Below are 17,662 nucleotides of genomic sequence, written 5' to 3' on the forward strand. Positions count from 1 at the left end.
TTTTATTTTTTATGATATAATGAAAATCCCAATACACCGGCTATGTAAATATAGACATAGAAATATTAATAGAAATTTGGATATGTACTCTACCTGCCTTAGTACTCATCTGCATCAGAAAATTTAGTGTTATGGTATAGATACAGTTTTCTATGTTTTTTTTAGGAAAGCAATTTTTTATTTTATTACTCTTTTTTATTACCCAACCATGCCTTAGCAACACTTAAGAATAATCTAAGGAAAAATAAATAAATAATAAATAATAAATAATGTGAATTAAAATAATATTTAAAAATAATTTATGAAGACAGTTTTGTTTTTTTTTTCCGAATAGAGAAAAGAATAGAGAAAAGATACCATCAGAACAGTGCAAACATAAACATAGTTAAACTGGTTAATCAATGAGAGTAGATATTGCTAGCACCACCAACCTAAACATAGCTCAACTGGTTAATTAAAGTACCAGTTTTCAATTAAAAGGTTGTGATTTCGAATCTTCATTGGACATGTTGTACTAAAAATAAATAAAATAATAATACTAGGAGTGCACGAAAATTTCCTCCTTTCTCCCTCCCTCCTAATAATTACCTTGAATTTAATTTCTCTCTCTCCCTAGGCATCCCTATACCCTCGAATCGCTATTAAAAAAAGTGGGTGGTCATCATTTACTACTATGAACTTCTCCATTTACTACTTTATATCCACATAAAATTGTCCTCAATTTTGTGCTCGTTTTTGTTCTTGTCCAGCAACAATTTTTGCATCATTTTATCTTATTAGCCATGACTAATCTCAAAAAGGAAAATACCGATGATAAGCTAAGTTTTGTCGATAACGAAATCCCTGTCATTTCGCTTGCTGGAATTGACGACGAAGTCAATGGCAGAAGAGGTGATATTAAGAAGAAGATCGTCAAGGCTTGCGAGGTGTGGGGGATTTTCCAAGTTGTAGACCATGGGGTTGATGCTAAACTTGTGTCTGATATGATTCATCTTGCAAAACAATTTTTCGACATGCCATCACAAGAGAAGCTCTGCTTCGACATGTCGAGTGGTAAGAAGGGTGGTTACCTAGCCACCACTCACGTAAAGGTAATATAATCCAAAAACTGTTATGGCTATGTATAAATAGTTGCAATGTGTCTTTACCAATTGGATCCCTATAACTGGACGTGTATTGACAGCCAACCAACACTGTAACTAACGTTGTAGGACTTGTCTTCGAATGGAGGAAGGGGGGAAGTCCCAGCTACGTGCCCCGTGGGACTCGAATCGGGAAGCTCCAGCTAGTGATTTTTGTTTTATGTTTCTTGTTTCTATGTTCTTACAAAATGTACAAGCTAGAGGTTGTTTGGTAATATTTATGTTTTTCATTTGTTTTCTATTTCTTATTTCTTTGCTCTAACGAAATTTACTATGATTGTTTGGTAACATTTATCTTTGTTGTGTTTTTCTAATTTCTAATTTCTTATTTATGAGAGTCGTTACCAAAATTCTATACAAATTTTGGAATCAAAGAATAAATTTTACTTTTATTTTTATCCTTCTTTTTTTACCTATATAATGCATACTAACTATTAAAAGTGATATATATATAATAATAATTGTTAATATTTTCTTTTTGAAAAATAAATTTTCATTTATATCATTAAGATTTTTAAAATAACACAAAATAATAGACGTCGCCATAATTCCCTATTTGATAATATTTCCATTTCTTGTATTTTTTCTATGTTTCTCATCCATGTTTTTTTGTTTCTTATTTCGATTTTCCAAGGAAGAAAAACAACACTATTTTGAGTACTTATTTTAGTTTTCTATAAACCCTAAACCATTTTTTTTAATCTTTATTTGGTGATTTATAAGTAAACAAATTTAAAAAACAATATTTTTTATTAATTCATGTTTTCGAAATATTAGAAACAAAATATTAAATGTTGTTTTTTTAAGAAATTCGTATACAATTCAACAACATTTATTGGGAAGGAACAACGAGAAATAGGGAATACTTACCAAATATTTGTTTCTTAAATCTAAAAACAATGAATAGTAATGGCACCAAACAATTAACGTGATAAGAAAATAAAAGAAAACCAAAAAAAAAAAACAATTATCTAGTTTTAGTTAATTGTATAATTTAGAAAACATGAGAAAGAACAGTGAGAGAAAAACAAAAAAAACATAAATTTGAAGGACCATCATGAAAATTGTACTGGGAAGCTACCGCAATTATAAAATTTAGAGTTATTTATTTCATTTTCTCTCTGTTCTTTTATTAATTTCGTTTATTTTGGTTTCTAGTGTTTAATAATGGTAAGTAAGAGATACTATCTGATAAACACCTAATTTTTATCTTTATATGGTAGGGAGATGCAATACGAGATTCGCGAGAAATTGTAACGTTCTTTACATACCCAATTAAGAGTCGAGACTACTCGTTGTGGCCGGACAAGCCAGAAGGGTGGGCGACAATGACCATGGAGTACAGTGAAAAACTGATGGGTTTGGCCTCTAAGCTGCTGGCAGTGCTGTCGGAGGCCATGGGATTGGACAAGGAAGCTATAGAGAAAGCCTGTCTGGAAATGAACCAGAAGATTGTGGCCAACTTCTACCCTAAAATTGGAGACTCTAACGATGTTGCACAGGGGCTACAGCGCCATACTGACACTGGAACCATAACCATATTGTTACAGGACCATGTGTGTGGGCTGCAGGCTACCAAAGATGGTGGCGAGTCGTGGGTTGATGTCGAGCCCTTGGAAGGAGCATTTGTCATTGATATTGGAGACCACGGTCATGTAAGTAAACTTCTCCGTTACGATTTTAAATTCTCTTTTGATATGTATACTTTACAAACTTCTCTGTTGGATTTGTGTTAGGATTTTGCAAGAAAAAAAAATATTATAACAGTCATTTTTCTAACCGTAACAAATGTTTTAAACCTATAATGATTAAAATGGACAGTAGTCCAAGATATACGATACCAAAATAAACATCTTGAAAATATGGTACCTACAAGAAGCGGAAAGTTTAAATTGTTTAGAAGAAGGAAAAAGAGTTGAGTTCGTTAAGTTTTACAAATAACTCGAATATAACTGATCCAACCCTAAACATTCGCTGGGTTCGATATAATCTCAGGACAGTCATTTTAATTTCATTTATGATTCAAATAATTGAGTCCAAAAAGCCCTTTTTATGGTTTGAGTTACCCATTGAAATTTTAATTTAATTTATTTATTATTATTTTATTTTAGCATGTCTGGTCCATCCGGCTAACGGCTAACTATCACATCATAGGTTGAAAGGACAAATGAAAAAATATAAACGACATATGTGACTATCACAGTCAAGAAAATATTGAGTTGTGATTGTGACATATTTGTTTTTTTAAATATAAGAACTAAATAAACATGTAGGATGACTTATAATTTAACTAACTTGAATATTAAAGACGTATTTAGTTGATGGTAATGAGAATCATTTGTGAAAAATAGTATCTTAGCAATGGGAGGTACAAGAGTGGTGATCATCAAGTAGTGGCAAGCTCAAACAGCAGCAGAGTATCCATAGTCTCATTTCATAACCCGAAAGCAGAAGCCATTGTGTATCCATTGAAGGTTAGTGAAGAGGACAAGCCAATGCTCGAGGAGCGGATCACCTTTGGCGAGATGTACACAAGAGTGATCAGCAAAGAATTACCTTTACTATTGGCCATCTCGAATAAAAGTGACCAAGGAACACAAAAATAACTCTACTTAATATTATATCATGTCTATACATGATCAAATTATGCTCGTTCGAATAACTAGTATGTGAACATGTGCTATGTACGTGTTGTTTTTAATTGTATTATGTGTCATAAGAAAGTCAATTTGATTGTACTCTAAAATTGCATACTGCAAGTATACAAGTCAAGTTTTAGTATAATTACATGTGAAATAAGAATGTTGGGGTTTATGCCCTAACGTTTCGTAATTAGTAAATATTTTGTTATTTATTAGAAAAATAATTATTTGATCTTTTTTATTATATGCAATACTTATTATCCAATTTAGTGAAAAAACCAAATGTTGTAAATGTAATATATTGAACAGTCTGCGGTTGACATACAAGCGGATGGTGTTCAAGTTATAAACTAAAGAGTCTATACTATATGGATAAGGTTGGGTGCCCTATTCTGGTAAAACTATTGATATGACCCACTTTGTGTGTGTTATAGATGATTTGATTAAAATCGTTCATATGGAGACATATGAATGAGGGTATCATATACAATGAGTTCGTATAAGATTTTGTCGTGAAATATTTAATATTTATTTGTAAATTCATTTACATGTAAGATAAGTATTTCACAGACTGATCATATGTGACTCAATCTTAATTTTGATTGATTTATGAACTTCTGCCTATGAGAGCATGTCCTTTGATTTACATAAATGAGAGTGGCTTTTGTGGCAGTCTTAAAAAGACAACTATTTTGGAAATATGACCAAAAAGGGAGTTGGGAACATAGTCTCACAAGATGGAATTCACTCTTCCCACTAAAGGTAAGTATATGAGTAGTGTTGGGACTTTCTCTACCTATAAAAAAATTAGAGACTCGTGCAAGCGCACACCGTCACAAGTACTACTTGGGAGTAATCCACTGTCAAATCCTCAAGGACTTGTTGCTTTCAAACAACGTTTAAAAAGTGAATGGTTCAAATATGCAATTGTGGTTCATGAAGAAAATATGATGAAATGTCGTTGTTTGGGGTTTTAACTATCAAGCAATTTAATAAAACTCAACCTCTTTGCTTCCTACCTTAGTTTCGATGTAAAATATGGAAGATACACACTTTTGGGAAAAATGCACTAGGCGCAATTATGGTATTTCTTAGGAATTTGAGTTATACTTATTCACTACCGCTTTTGGTTGCTGCAAAGGCTAGGGTAACTTACAATCATATGTCTATGTGTGATTACAATCCTAAAGAATATTTATCAACTCATTTGCATTATGGGCCAGAGGGCCTATGTCTAGGACCGTGTTTCTTGCACTTATGTCTAAGTCACATCTCATATTGGTTTCCTATTATTTTACCTAACCCACCATTCTCAGGGTTGGGCTTTAGTGTATAAATCAAAATCCAACTGGCCAAATGAAAAAAATACATAAAGAGAAGTTTCTAGAAACCAACCCAGAAAAAGTGCCCGGCGCAATCTGGACAAAGTCCTGAGTGTGTTGAAAATCAAAGTGTTTTGACTAAGGCATTTCACAAAAAGGTTGATAACTAATTTTGTGCATAATTAAAGGTAATTAAAAGCACGAAAACATAAATGAAGTAATTTTCATTGAATTAAAACGAATAAATAAGTCGTACAAGGAGTTCTAGCTTGACTCTCTTCTTTTTCGAGCGTGAGGGGAGTGCAATCTCACTAAAGAACATAAGAAAAACATAATAAATGAAGAACAAAAGGTAGAACTTGAATTAAAAGCAATACGGTAAGCAAATGTATAAAAATACAAGGAAATAACAACTAAAATATAAATCTAAGCACGTGAACAAGTTCTACAACAATAAAGAATGAAATGAAGCTCAAAACAAGTTTGGAAGACATGATTTGCTGTTGGGGGAGAGGGTCCCTTTTATAGGCCCTTGAGTTATTTGAAGTCCCCATAATTTTAGGTAGAAATGAATTGAGATTCACCTAACAACCCCTTCTTGACTTGGACTCACAGTTTTAGGTTGATTCAAACATGTTGGAAAGACCCCCTTTCCCTTCATTAACCAAAACGCACATGTTGGCAAAGTGGCAAAATTGCTCGAAAATTGTGCCTTCGTGCAAAATCCGAAAAACTATGATTTTCTTCGAACTTTGACCATGTTTTTCTCGTTTGTTTCAAGTACCATATATTGCAATTTATCGAGAAATGTTCTATGCGTGTTTTACTTTAAGAATATGTAATCCTTTTTGGCAAATAGTTATGAGAAAGAGGTTCAAAATCATGGTAAAACAAGCCTACCGACACACATTTATGCAGTAAAGAGTAAACTCTAACACACACTGTTCCCACCACTCTCCCCCTCCCCCCGCATCCTCACTGGGGAAAAAAAGTTTGAGAGGTGCAAAATTTTAGCACAGAAAGGATAAGGACTTCCAAAGCAATGAAAAAGTTTAGGTTTTAAAACAAAAAGAAGTATAACACAATTTTATAACCAAAACAAAAAGTGGAAAATGACTTATGGCTTGATCACGAAACTAGAAAATTTAACCTATTCATGCCCTTAAGTATCCTCATCGACATGATACAAAAACAAAGAACAATGGAAAGCTTTTCATTAAACAGATGAACATGTTGGGAGTTTAGAAAAAATGCATTGAATAAGCTAAGGACAAGCTAGTAGCTAGAACAAGGAAACATGCAAAATTTCAACTTAGATCATATGCATAAACATAACCAACATACTCATTCCTAACAGCACAACATCCAACAACAACCTAACAAGCAAACTAAAGACACAAAAGCAACCTAAACAAACTAATGTACAAGATCAATATCCAAAATATCAAATATCAAAGCAAAATGAGAGAGATGCTCCCCTAGTCATCATTATCATCATTCGAGCAATCATCACTGGTAGGTCGGGAAGAATATGGTAAATCGGCCATAAGCTCATAAGGGAAAGAAGGTGCTCCATCACAGTATAACTTCTTTAGAAACTTACATGTTGCATGTTGAGTAGCCAATAGAAGCTCGTACTTGTGTTGTAGCTCGTCATATTACTCCCTATTCACCACTCCTAGGGACTCAAGATCTGAAGCGGTAATGGGAGAATCATCCTCTTGAACGGTCAAATATCTTCGAACTCTCCTTAGGGATGTGACTGGCTTATTGGGCGTTACTACATTCGCATCATCAACCTCCACTCCCGCCTACAAGCACAACTCTCTTATTAATCTAGGAAAACAAGTGGACCTACCATTTTCTCCGAGCAACTTCGAATTTCGTTCGTTATGAGTTCGCCAAAATTGAACTCAATACCCTTCATCAGGATGTACACCATCATAACCCTACTACGCTTTTTAAACTTGTTGCTCGGTAGAAGTGGGCTCCTCTTCATTAACCTTTTTAGGATGATCTTCTGCCTCTCCAAGCACCCTAGGCCTCTTAGCATTTTTAGATAGACCAGCCTCAACTGCTTTTTGGGCAGCCAAATGCGCTACAACGCCCTGGGTGCGCAACCTAAAAATTGCGCAAGGCGCAATGTGGGCCGAGATTTTATTTTTCGTTGCTTTCTTCACCACATTGGCAAAGCACACTTCTTCATCTGAAGTCTCTGCAGTAGAAAGGAAGTTTGGGTCAGAAACATTCATACTTGATAAAGAATGGATCTTGCCTTTTTAAGAACAGGAAAATGATTCCTCTGTGGCCTCATTAGGGACATCCACAGGCCCGCATGCTCCTTCTTGTACTTCAACAGGATCTCCTCGTCATCTTGCTGTGACTCATGTACTAGAATTCGTATTCTCACTTCATATTGGGATATATCGTCATTTCCTTCTTCTTCCTCACATTCATCTCCATGGACTTCTTCGGGCAAATCTCCAAGATTTTCATCAACCCTAGCAAAGCTCAGCCTTTCTTGGACATCCCTACTATATGCATCATGCTCCAATGGTGTTTCTCCCGTCGCTTCATCAACGGCCGCTAAGAGGTCGGTAATTTTCGACGTTGCCCTTTTCTACTCTAAATCACCAAAAACTAAATGCTTTTTATGTTGGAAAAATTAAATAAACCATAATTCATGATTATTCTAAAACAAAAGCCATAAAATTCCAGAACAATCAAGGCCAGGGATATAAGCATGGAAGTAAACCAAAATCTATAAAGAGATTAGAATTACCCGAAACCATTAGATAGATTGACAACGATCTGCAGGAAGTTGTGGTTTGTGGTCTTCCTCAACTATGCAACCCAGACCAAATATGAGCAATACTCTCTGTTTGATGGGGAACAGGAGACTCAAGAAGCATAGTGTATTGGGGACCATAACCATATATTTATAGGTTAATCCTAGGGTTTCCCATAATCCCCTAGGATTAATGGGCTGGTTTCTACTCAGCAAGCCACACCACTAAATGGGAAGTCATGGGCCCATAATTAAGATCACTTGTATGCCCATTAAATAGCCCAAATATAATTGCTCTTTAATTTGTTACCCACATATGAATTAATTATTAAATTAATTCCAACATTTTAGCCAAGATAATATCTGAAAATCTGGAGATGAAATACCTTGTAGAGTGGCCGGTGGAGTTTCCTCCAAAATTATACCAGGCATAATTTGGCAATGAATTTTGATCATGGCTGAATCTGAATGATCCAATGGTTATGTGTCATGCTCTGAGTCACGACTAACCTGTTCTTGGCCCTCTACATCCGTAGCAACAGTAATGGGGGAATGGGGGAATGGGGGAATGGGGAGGGATAGACAATTCTAAAGATTCTTAAAGTGGGGTATTTTTAGTGAAATCGAATGTAGGACGTGATTTAATCTCATCAAACACAGCTTCTATTTCCTCCTTCAATTTCCTATAATTTTCTACTATCCTTTGCCGCTTTTCATTCAATCCCGCTATTTTGGCACTAATGTAGTCATTCCCCTTTCCATATTCTCTCTTTTCTTGCTGTGACTCTCAATTCTCTTATTAGTCCGATCAATTTTAGCATTTAAAGCATCACCTTCATTATGGAAAGATTGATTTTTTTTTAAGATACACCTTGCTAAATTCCTCTAGTTTTTTTTTTTTTACTAAGACGTTCTTCTCGAACCCTAACAACATAAGGTTCTAAAGTAATATTTTCAGAACTTTCACTACTCATTGAAAGGTTCTTTTTAGGGTTCATTCTTTCAAACTTTTTCATCTGTTTCAACACCCAAGGATCATTAGAAATTACATTTTCACCGGCCATAAGAGATGGTTCTAGTGGAATCAAACCCTGCGAGGTAGGTGCTAGCATCATGACCTTAATGTTCCCCTTCTCTTTGTCACTTGGTTTGGATGAAGAAGAACCTTCCATGGATTCTTTAGACTTTGCTCAAAACAGAACGAAAAACTTCATCAACCCTAACCTAACTTAGCCGAAAATGAGAGGGGTGTGGGAGATTTTTGGGATTCTTGATGATTTGATGAGAGAAATTTGAAAAGAAGTTGAAGATTTTTTTTAGATGAAAAACGTAAACGAGAAAGAGGAATATTTAGGGCTTTTGTTTGATGTTTTAAAACATATTTAGGGTTTAGTAATGGGGCATCTTAAGTTTAAAGTAGCCCTAAGCCCATTTAAACATAACCCAAATAAAGCCCACGAGAGCCATGCTCCACAATTCGAAAATCAAAAGAAAATTTTCTTAAATTGCGCCTGGCGCATTTTTTAGGAGGGTTGGATATTGATCGTGCAAAATTCAAATTCAAAAACAAAAACTAGATTTCAAATCTATACAAAAAAACCTTAAAGAAAATGTAAAAGTTTCGCAAAAAGAAAACAATTTTTTTTACATAAACACACCCTCAACACCGACCGAGGGACTGTTCTCACTATTTTTTCATGATTAGGCATGCTTAACAAATAGACAGTAGTTTTAGCAGCAGCAAACAAGGCATGAAGTATGAAAGGGAGCCTAGGGTCCATAGAATGCCAATGCTTATACGACCCTAACTTTTAAGATTAAATATGAAATATGTTATCCACAACACATCTCAGCATGTTGTCTAACTGAAGCAAATACTTCTACCTATATAAGAACATGACTAAGCACACATGAAAAAAGCAACATGCTTTCAACAATAAAACAGGGGTTAGAAAACTCCCTCGATTAATCCGATGAGAAAAAAAAAACAAAAAAAGCCACCAAGTGGCGCTTTTTCTAGGCATTCCATATTTAAGTCTTGTTTTGTTCCTTATTATGGAATAATGGTCACTGCTCTTTGCCTTATATCTTGCTTATTTTCATGGGAACTCCAATCCTGTACTAAGAAAATGAAATTATTAAAACATTCAAGACATTAGAAAAAAAAAAAAAACTGGAAAGTAAACAAGCATGAAACTAATGTTCAAACTTCCCTCCTATTGATTTTACTTTAAAGAACATTTGAGGCTTTTAACTTTTACTCATTTCCTCAAGCTCATTCGACCTCTCTTCTGCTACTGTTATGTCGTAGTTCCGCTTCTTCAAAGTACAATATGCTTGAAGGTCTAGCTCAAGGGGGAGGTGATTTACTTGTATGTATTGGTTTTTGAAAATTAGACTGTGGGGTGAAACTTAAACTTAGAATCCTTCGTCTGACTCTATCTCATCTTCTCCTATTTCTTCCTCTACTCGATCTTTGAAATGCTGGGTTAACTTTCCCTTCTTTATGTCTTCATTTGTCTCCAAAGAATATCGATGGAAAGGAAAAAGTCGTCTAATATTGATAGGTGACGGGTTTAGGTCCATTGTAACCTCATGCGCAATTACCTCTATCGGTTTCTCGGGTTCAACTTCCTTATTCTTCCAATATCTTGTTTATCACTTCAAGGGTTGGTGGATCATCTTGTCCACTAGGAGCTCAGGTTCGCCATATTCAAGCTTGCTTGATACATTGATTGTCTCAGCTTACTCTTCAATATTGTTAGGCAATGCTTATGGTGGACTATTCCTCAACTCAACGACCATCTGCTCCACCTGGATCTGCAGCTTGCGTAATGCTTCATCATTTCTCACGATAAAGTTTATCATAGTCTCTTCAAGGCTATAAATTTCCAACGATTGTATTTGTTCTAGCATCCATGGTTGATTGTACTTTTACTGAGGTTGTGTCAGGAATTCTAATGGGTATACATACTCATGTGGATGGCTACTTTCAAGTTGATGCTCTTCCCACAAGAAATTTGTATGATCCCTGCAATCTTGATTGTATGGAATTGAATGAGCGTTGAAATCTTGTTGGTTCCTTTGCTGACCTAGATAATAAAAAGATGAAGGATTAGATAGACAATATTCCATTGAATGACAAATATCACCACAAGATAAACAACATAATTGATTAACACGAGCTTTGGGCATGTTACTTCCCATTGGAAGATTGTATATAAATTGATACTCCATTCCAAACACTCATGCTTGTTGTTGGATCAGTACATGTAAACTCCTATTTATTTTTTCATTTCTTCTCTTTTTCAGTTCTTCTTTTGTTTTCTTGATCTCTATATTCTCGCCTTAACCTCCTTAAGGACTCCTGCAAAAAAGCCTTTGTGCTAAAAAAAAAAAATTACCCTTTAAGGTTAGATATAACAATTAATCTCAAGGAACAGAGGCATGCAACAATCACAATATGAAACACTTCACTTAAAAAGAAATTCATTTTGAAAACTTAAGTCCCCGGCAAGGGCGCGAAAAACTTGTTGGGTGCCCTATCCTAGTAAAACTATTGATACAACCTACTTTGTGTATGCTACAGATGATTTGATCAAAATCGTTCATAGGAAGACATATGAATGGGGGTATCATATACAATGAGTTCGTATAAGATTGTGCCGTGAAATATTTAATATTTCTTTGTCAATTCGTTTACATGTAAGATAAGTATTTCACAGATTGATCATATGTGACTCAATTTTAATTTTGATTGATTTATGAACTCCTTCCTATGAGGACATGTCCTTTGATTTACATGGATGAGAGTGGCTTTTGTGGCCGACTTAAAAAGATAACTATTTTGGAAATGTGACCAAAAAGGGAGTTGGGAACATAGTCTCGCAAGATGGAATTCACTCTTCCCACTAAAGGTAAGTATATGAGTAGTGTTGGGACTTTCTCTACCTTTAAAAAGATTAGAGACTCGTGCAAGCGCACACGGTCACAACTAATACTTGGAAGTAATCCAAGGTCGAATCATTAGGGACTTGTTGCTTTCAAAATAGTTTTTAAGAAGGTAATGGTTAAAATATGCAATTGTGGTTTATGGAGAAAATAGTGATGAAATGTTGTTCTTTGGGGTTTTAACTATCAAGCAATTTAATAAAACTCAACCTCTTTGCTTCCTACCTTAGTTTCGATGTAAAATTTTGAAGATACACACTCTTGGGAAAAATGCACCAGGAGCAATTTTAGCCTTTCTTGGGAATTTGAGTTATACGCTTTCACGACCAGTTTTGGTTGCTGCAAAGGCTAGGGTAACCTACAATCATATGTCTATGTGTGATTATAATCCTAGAGAATATTTATCAACTCATTTGCATTATTTGTCATGCATTATTTGTCAGAGGGCCTATGTATAGCACCGTGTTTTATGTGCTTATGTCTAAGTCACATCCCATATTGGTTTCCTGTTATTTTACCTAACCCACCCTTCTCAATGTTGGGCTTTAGTGTATCAATCAAAATCCCACTGGCTAAATGGAAAAAATACGTAAAGAGAAGTTTTTAGAAACCAACCCAAAAAAGAGTCAGTCGCAATCTGGACAAAGTCCCGAGTTTGTTGAAATTCAAATCATTTTGACTAAGACATTCAACAAAGAGGTTGATAACTATTTTAGTGCATAATTAAAAGGAAGAAAATGTACGAAAATATAAAGAAAGTAATTTTCATTGAATTAAAACGAATAAATAAGTCGTACAATGAGTTCTAGCTTGACCGTCTTCTCTTTCGAGCATGAGGGGAGTGTAATCTTGCTAAAGGACTTAAGAAGAACATAATAAATGAATAACAAAAGGTAGAACTTCAATTAAAAACAATATGATAAGCAAAAGTATGAAAATACAAGGAAATAACAACAAAAATATAAATCTAAAGCATATGAATGAGTTCTACAACAAAGAGAGAATGAAATGAAGTTGAAAACGAGCTTGGAAGAGATGATTTTCTGTTGGGAAAGAGGCTCCCTTTTATAGGCCTTTGAGTTGGTTGAACTCTCCATCATTTTAGGTGGACATGGGTTGAGATTCACCTAACAACCCCTTCTTGACTCGGACTCACGGTTTTAGGTTGATTCAAACACGTTGGAAATGACCCCCTTGCATATGAGAATTTCAGCTTAATTTAGATTGAAACTATATATTTCTAAATATATAGTTTCGAACTACTCTGCTCTACTCTTTCAAATCAAGACTAATGTTAATCCTGTACCTACATTAATTCATACCCGTTAAGATTTAATTAGGAATTGATTATCCATTTTTTTTCCTGGTCAGATCAATAAGGTCATGAAAAACATTTCTATTTATTTATCTTTTTTTTACTACATATAATGGATTTGCCTGGACCGATACATGATTTTCTTGTAGTCTTGTTGGGATCAGGTCTTATATTAGGAAGTATGGGAGAACTATTACTTAACAACTCCATTTATTCTGCTTTTTCGTTGGGACTAGTTCTTGTTTCTACATCTTTATTCTATATTCTAGCAAATGCCCAGTTTGTAGCTGCTGCGCAACTACTTATTTACGTGGGAGCTATAAATGTTTTAATCATATTTGCTGTGATGTTCATGAAGGGTTCAGAATATTCCAAAGATTTTAATCTTTGGACCGTTGGGAGTGGATTTACTTTTCTGGTTTGTACAAGTATTTTTGTTTCACTAATGACTACTATTGTAGATACGTCATGGTATGAGATTATTTGGACTACAAGATCAAACCAGATTCTAGAGTAAGATTTAATAAGTAATAGTCAACAAATTGGAATTTATTTATCAACATATTTTTTTCTTCCATTTGAACTCATTTTGATCATTCTTTTAGCTGCTTTGATCGGCGCAATTGCCGTAGCTCGCCAGTAATAAATCTTTATAAATAGCATAAATTAAACTTTGTTCTATGTTATCACATACATTCCCTTTCAATTATATTTGAAGATTGTTTCTTTCTAAAATAAAAATTCTTTTATTCGATCGATTACGAATATATTCCCTTGTTCTGTACTTTTTTTTTTGTCAATTGAATTGAATCTATTAAATTTGTGTTCATATTGAAATTAATCGGAATTGATAAGGAGTTGGTCAATCATGCTCGAACATGTACTTGTTATAAGTGCCTATTTATTTTCTATCGGTATCTATGGATTGATCACGAGCCGAAATATGGTTAGAGCCCTTATGTGTCTTGAGCTTATACTGAATGCAGTTAATATGAATTTCGTAACATTTTCGGATTTTTTTGATAGTCGCCAATTAAAAGGGAATATTTTCTCAATTTTTGTTATAGCTATTGCAGCCGCTGAAACAGCTATTGGCCCAGCTATTGTTTCGTCAATTTATCGTAACAGAAAATCAACTCGTATCAATCAATCGAATTTGTTGAATAAGTAGTATTTATTTATCAGATAAATTATCATATTCATCAAGTCAAATTATCTGTATGATACGCAATCCATGATCATGTTTGCGAAACCGTAAAAAATCAAAATATCTTGGCCCTATCGCATGAGTTAATATGAAAGTAGATTGATTATAAAAATTCTGATAAATTATTGACTCATCTGGTATCGAAATATATAATTTATTTACAAATTTACTAGATCATGTCTTAAAAAACATTTTTAGATCCAATGTCACATTCAGTAAAGATTTATGATACATGTATAGGGTGTACTCAATGTGTTCGAGCTTGCCCCACAGATGTATTAGAAATGATACCTTGGGGCGGATGTAAAGCTAAGCAAATAGTTTCGGCTCCAAGAACAGAAGACTGTGTTGGTTGTAAGAGATGTGAATCCGCCTATCCGACAGATTTCTTGAGTGTTCGCGTTTATTTATGGCATGAAACAACTCGAAGCATGGGTCTAGCTTATTGATACGTTCTATAAAAGCCCCCTTGAATACATTTGATTTCTTTTTTACCGACAAAAACTTGTGCTCAAAGATAAATATACATATATTTTTTTTATTTAATTTTCGAACATGGGTTTTTTTAGTCCAAATGTATCTTGTTTTTACTACGAATTATTTTCCTTGGTTAACCATACTTGTAGTTTTTCCAATATTTACGGGTTTATTACTTTTCTGTTTCCCTCATAGAGGAAATAAAGTAATGAGATGGTATACTATATGTATCTGTGTACTCGAGCTCCTTCTAACAACCTATGCATTTTGTTATCATTTCGAATTAGACGATCCATTAAGCCAAATGACGGAGGATTATAAATGGATCTTTTTTTTTTTATTTTTACTAGAGATTGGTAATCGATGGACTTTCCATAGGACCCATTTTACTAACGAGGTTTATCAGCACTTTAGCTACTTTAGCGGCTTGGCCAGTTACTCGAGAATCCCGATTATTTCATTTTCTAATGTTAGCAATGTATAGCGGTCAAATATGATTATTTTCTGCTCGAGACCTCTTATTATTTTTATCATGTGGGAGTTAGAATTAATTCTCATTTATCTACTTCTATCGATGTGGGGAGGAAAGAAACGGTTGTATTCAGCTACAAAGTTTATTTTGTACACTGCAGGAGGTTTCATTTTTTTGTTAATGGGAGTTCTGGGTATCGGTTTATATGGTTCTAATGAACCAACTTTAAATTTTGAAACCTTAGCTAATCAATCGTATCCTGTTGCACTCGAAATAATATTCTATATCAGGTTTCTTATTGCTTTTGCTGTCAAATCACCGATTATACCCTTACATACATGGTTACCAGATACCCACGGAGAGGCACATTACAGTACTTGTATGCTTCTAGCCGGAATCTTGTTAAAAATGGGAGCATATGGATTGGTTCGTATCAATATGGAATTATTACCCTACGCCCATTCTATCTTTTCACCCTGGTTGATCATAGTAGGAATAATTCAAATAATCTATGCAGCTTCAACATCTGCGGGTCAATGCAATTTTAAAAAAAAGAATAGCTTATTCCTCCGTCTCTCATATGGGTTTCATAATTATAGGAATTGGTTCTATAAGGACGGGACTCAATGGAGCTATTTTACAAATAATCTCTCATTGATTTATTGGCGCTACGCTTTTTTTCTTGGCGGGAACAAGTTATGATAGAATACGTCTTGTTTATCTCGATGAAATGGACGAAATGGCTACCCCAATTCCAAAAATATTCACGACTTTCACTATCTTATCGATGACTTCCCTTGCATTGCCGGGTATGAGCGGTTTTGTTGCAGAATTAATAGTCTTTTTTAGAATAATTACCAGCCAAACATATCTTTTAATGACAAAAATACTAATTACTTTGGTAATGACAATTGGAATGATATTAACTCCCATTTATTTATTATCTCTGTTACGCCATATGTTCTATGGATACAAGCTTTTTAATGCTCAAAATTCTTATTTTGTTTGATTTGGGACCGCGAGAGTTGTTTGTTGTGATCTCTATCCTTATACCTGTCATAGGTATTGGTATTTATCCAGATTTTGTTTTCTCACTATCAGTTGACAAGGTCGAAGCTATTTTATCTAATTATTTTGCTAGATAGTTTTCATAAAAAAAAAAAATGAAACAGCAATACTATAATAATTATTTTTTAAATCGTTCGTTGCACAATAAAAAAAGAATTTTGTTTTCTTAATCTTAAGTTAAATAAAAAAAATGAATTGTACTTCCTCATACATTTGGCTTTTGTGAGAACAATTTGAATCAAGTAATGTAGTGATTCAAAAGGTTCTAGATGTCTTACACGCAGTTTTCTTATCTATACTCTCCCATGTTTGTGTTAGTCAGGCCTTTTCTTGAATTTTTTCAATTAGATGTTAATGTCAATGAACCATAACTATGTAGCCCTATCCCTAATAGATTGACCCCAAAATAGCATATCCAAATTATAAGAAAACCCATAGAGGCCACAATTGCGGAATTTACACCTTCAAAATTTTTATTTGTTCGCGTATGTAAATAAATTGCGAATATGGTCCAAGTAATAAATACCCAAGTTTCTTTTGGGTCCCAATTCCAATATGATCCCCATGTCTCATTAGCCTATACTGCCCCTGAAAGAATACCTATGCTTAAAAAGATAAACCCTAGACTAATTATACGATAACTCCAATGATGTAATTGTTGAATCTGTTGAGACTTATAATAATTCTTCGGAGAAAAAAAAGAAGTGTTTCTTAAAACATTGTTCCCTTCGTTCATGTATTGGATCTCATCAAAGGAAAATAATGCATTTAATAAATTATTGTTTTTATAATAAAAAATGTCATGCCGCCACTCGGATTCGAACTGAGATGCTCTAGCATTGCTTCCTAAGAGGAGCGTGGCTACCGATTTCACCATAGCAGCTGTCTCAAAATCATAATAACCTATTATTATTCAATCGTAGAGCAATCGTCGAGATTGAAAAGAATAGAATCAATTTTTAATTCAATGTAATATTTTTTATAAAATAGTTAAGGAGATAAAAAAATCTTTATCTTTAAATTATAAAACTTAATTAAAGGTAAAAAAAAATAGGGATTTGAGCGTTTCCAATAAAAATCTCTATTATCAGATTTCGTTTATTTAATATTTATATATGTAATGTATTTATTATTATTTTCATTTATTTCAATAATAATTTAAGGTGTCAATTTTCTTAATTTAACAATAGTTTTATTTTATAGGATTTTGCGTAGTTTATTCGCTTTCAAAAAAGGAACTATTGTAACTAGATAGTTCTGGTTTGAATATGTATATAT

The 17,662-nt window shown here is 34.0% G+C and overlaps 1 protein-coding gene across 1 annotated transcript; it reads left to right on the forward strand.

Moving 5' to 3' along the window:
• Positions 1-690: 690 nt before the first annotated feature.
• On the forward strand, positions 691-3,982 carry LOC111024602 (naringenin,2-oxoglutarate 3-dioxygenase). The gene is made up of 3 exons (XM_022302311.2): positions 691-1,091; positions 2,366-2,797; positions 3,494-3,982. The coding sequence occupies exons 1-3, from the start codon at positions 783-785 to the stop codon at positions 3,746-3,748; spliced, it is 996 nt and encodes a 331-aa protein (XP_022158003.1). The 5' UTR covers positions 691-782; the 3' UTR covers positions 3,749-3,982.
• Positions 3,983-17,662: the final 13,680 nt, after the last annotated feature.

The sequence above is a fragment of the Momordica charantia genome (genome assembly GCF_013281855.1).
Source record: "Momordica charantia cultivar OHB3-1 chromosome 2 unlocalized genomic scaffold, Mcharantia_2.0 BLBB01000002.1, whole genome shotgun sequence".
Taxonomy (NCBI): domain Eukaryota; kingdom Viridiplantae; phylum Streptophyta; class Magnoliopsida; order Cucurbitales; family Cucurbitaceae; genus Momordica; species Momordica charantia.